This window comes from Acomys minous (assembly GCF_964271855.1).
Source record: "Acomys minous genome assembly, chromosome: 17".
Classification (NCBI taxonomy): Eukaryota; Metazoa; Chordata; class Mammalia; order Rodentia; family Muridae; genus Acomys; species Acomys minous.
In genome coordinates, this window is record NC_140500.1 from 61,492,512 (window position 1) to 61,496,160 (window position 3,649).

General features: G+C 41.7%; 1 protein-coding gene across 1 annotated transcript; it reads right to left on the reverse strand.

The window, feature by feature from the left end:
- Positions 1–1,073: 1,073 nt before the first annotated feature.
- LOC311588511 (mortality factor 4-like protein 1) lies at positions 1,074–2,899 on the reverse strand. The gene is given in 2 exon segments (XM_084766202.1): positions 1,074–2,285; positions 2,287–2,899. Coding segments are annotated over 2 exon segments (975 nt in total). The 5' UTR covers positions 2,727–2,899; the 3' UTR covers positions 1,074–1,750.
- Between the last annotated feature and the right edge of the window lie 750 nt (positions 2,900–3,649).

Here is a 3,649-nt window from a genome sequence, read left to right on the forward strand (position 1 = left end):
GATATCCCTGGTAATTGTTGCATGTCTCTTTGGTTGTAAAAGACTCTGTGAGGAATGGCACTGTGGAAGAGTCCCTATCAGCTGACATTTACTTGGGATAGGATTTTCAAAGTCTGGCACGATTTGGGTTGCCTATTTATAGCCAGTTTCAGGAGGGGCCAAACCCACTTGTATCTGATCTTACTGTACTCTGAGCAAACAATGTGGTCCACAATCGTTTTAATTTCACTGGCAAAAACTGGTGTTGCATTTTTATTTATTTCCTTAGCAGAGGAGTAAGGATAACAGTGTTTCAGATGCTTGTTAACTTCTTGGGCTGGTTTCCCATGGATTTTCAGAAAATTTTTATATTAATTTGAATATTCTATCTGCTAGACAGTAAGAACAGGACTTTTCCACAACTCTCTCGTGTCTTCGTGGGAGTGCCTTTTCCTCATTGCCTCAGTTGTTTGGTTTTGTTGATTTTTTCCCCAAATATTAGAAACAGTTCTCATAAACATAATGTTACAAAATTTAACTCTCGTCATGTTATAAAATAATATAAAAATAAAATGTGAAGGGCTGTAGGATGACCCAGGAGTAAAAGTACTGGCTGTTCTTCTAGAGAACCTGGCCTGAATTCTGAGCGCTGACATAGCAGCTCACAAACTCTCTGTAACTTCAGTTCTAGGGGATCTCACACCCCCGTGTGGCCTCCATGGGCACTGCACACAAGAGGTACACAGGCATACATGCAGACAAAACGTACACACACATATAATAAAATAATTTCCAAAATGTAATATAAGTGTATACAATAATAAATGTTTTCAGCATATATTTCCAACCATATATCAAAATGTTTAACATTTATACCTTAGTGTATATGTGTGTGCATGCTAAAATATTAAAATTCAATAAGTAGAAGCAAAATGGGTAAACATATAACAAACCAAAGAAATAGTTTGTACTAGCAACAAAATAAATTATAATGCCATCTGGTTGGTAATTGACACACACACAAGATGCTAGCAAATAATTTGCTAATATGCTAAGGATTAAGAATTCTAAAATAAAAAAAAAGAATTCTAAAATGCTTATGTTCTTTGTCTTTTTTTTTTTTGAAATTTAAAGAAATTTATTGAAGATCTGAAAAACAACTCCCAAAAGATTGACTTTTCCATAAAACGGTAGCTACATGATGCATTGCATCTATCGTGTTAAAATGTGCATTAGACACAAATACAAAAACCATGAAAACAAGCCACCATTCTTTAACAGTTTAACAAAGATAAAATGCCTAAGGAACAACATGGATAACTTGCAAAGGATGGGCTCTTTAAGCACCATTTAAAAAAAAAAGAGCACAGATGGATGAGTGTTCAATTATATACACTGAAGTGAACCTTTGGCACTAGGAATCAGAGCATTTTGTCATAGAGTATTAACACATATTATAAAAGTGGGTAGTGTCAAAGAAACAGAACCACCAGCATTCAAAAGCAGCTTTGTCAACTAGGCAATAAAACACTCTACAGCATGGCTCTGTTGCCCATCACTGAATACACTGGTAGAAACTTTGAAATGAAAAAAAGAAAGAAAAAAGGAGCAGTGACTCCTTTTATTCTCTCGGTTGAAATTCAAACAGAAAACAAACAGCAACTGTGTTATACACTAATGGCCTTCAAAGTATATCATTTGCACAAGAGAAGGGACTAAGAACCAAACTGTGTACAGAGATCCAAGCACAGTGCGAGAGCGAGCACACCCCTCACACAGCTTTCCGATGGTACTCGGGAGGAGCCGCTTCATAGTCACGGGCGTTGAACAAAGTTGCAGAATTCTTTGCCTTGTACTTGAGGAAATCGTGTAGATAGTTCAGTAATAAAGCAAGGCTTTTCTCATCTAGAGGTATATAGGCCAACATCGCTCCAATTCGCACAAATAATCTCAGGAAATGTGGCGCTCCATACACCTGGGACATGGGTGCATCCGGGTGATCCGCGAGAATTTCAGCATACCGTGGTCTCTCAAATTTGTAGAGCCCCTGAGTGCCCAGCATCACATTAAAGTGCTCCTTCATCCCTGCCACAAACTCATTAACAACACACTCCTTATTATCTGTATTTCCTCGAGATTTCTTATAATTTGCACAATCCTCCAGAATGGAATCCACATTCTTCTTGGCAGGAAGATTAAAAAAAAAAAAAAAAAGCTGTTTTTGTCTAGTGATCAAGTCCCAGGCATAGACAAGCCATGGTTTCAGCTCTTCAGGAATCTTTACTTTAACTCTATTCATGACTGTCTTCATTTTCAACTGTAGGCTCTACCCGGGCTCTTTTCTTCCTAGGAGGCTGAGGTGTCTCACTGGCGCTGCCGCCATCTCCATTTCCAGGTGTTTTCTGCTTGTTCTTTTTTGTTTTCGCTTCAACATTTTTCTGTTGCAGACCAGATGTCTTCTTTCCTGGAGCAGCCCCTCTCATCTTGCCCTCTGCACTCTGTTCCTGATTGGCCTTCTCAAGTTCTTGCTGTTCCTGCAAGTTGGTGTCCACATATTTGAGTACTCTGCTTTCTGGGACCCATTCATCCCAATTTTTATTCCAACCACTGTAATGGATAAAGTATTTCACTTGTTTGTCCTTTATGGCAACCTTTACACACTTTGCTTCATAAAGAAGAGGCCCATGAAAGCACAGTACTCGCTCGCCTTCCTGGAATTTAGGCTTCGGGTCCTGCTTGGGCGCCATTGATAAGTGATTCGCCGCCGCCTCCCTTCTCCCACCACCGTCGACTACCGCCCCCTACTCTCTACCCCATCCAACTTAGCGTCAGACGCGCCATCGGGCACAGCCAGCTTTACATCCTAGGCGCGATTTGCCAGCGCCCCCGCCTGACCTCACCGCACCGCGACCCACGCAGCTGCTGCCTCAGCCAACGGCTGCCCGCCACGCACGCGAGCCTGCGCCTGGGCTGCCCCGAGGCACGCACGCCGCCGGGCGTGTTCTTTGTCTTAGTAAAGTCCAGCTGGGAACATTGTACGGGGCTGTTGAGAGGTGCGGTAACTGATGGGTGCACAAGCATGTTTGTTGCAGTGTTGACTATTAAGAATCTGTTCCCAGAGTGTCATCTCTAAGGAGGTGATTTAAGGCAGATGTGTCCTCATCACAAACTCCCTGTGCTGCTGTGGGGAAAGGCACTGTTGTGAAAATAAAAAATAAAAAAAAATGACAGCCAAGAAAGAAACTACTTTTGTTTTTTCTGAGAAAGTGTTTTTCTGTGGAGCTCTAGCTGTCCTGGCCTCACTTTGTAGACCAGGTTGGCATTGAACCCACAGAGATCCACCTGCCTCTGCCTCCCGAGTGCTGGCATTAAAGGTGTGGGGCCACCATCGTTGGCTTACTAAGAAACGTTTATCTAAAACAAAATTGAGGCTATTTCAAGGAATTAGATGACAAAGAGAAAATTAAGAAAATCAGGAAATTGGGGACTTCATTTGAAACAGTCCACAGTCCATCTTAAATGAATCAGAGAAGTTTCTAAATGATTTTAGATTGGAAAAAAAAAGTGAGGTCTCAGATGAAAGACTGCAACCAAAGGGGCAGCTGAGTCTCTCCCTCTCTCTCTCTCTCTCTCTCTCTCTCTCTCTCTCTCTCTCTCTCTCTCTCTCTCT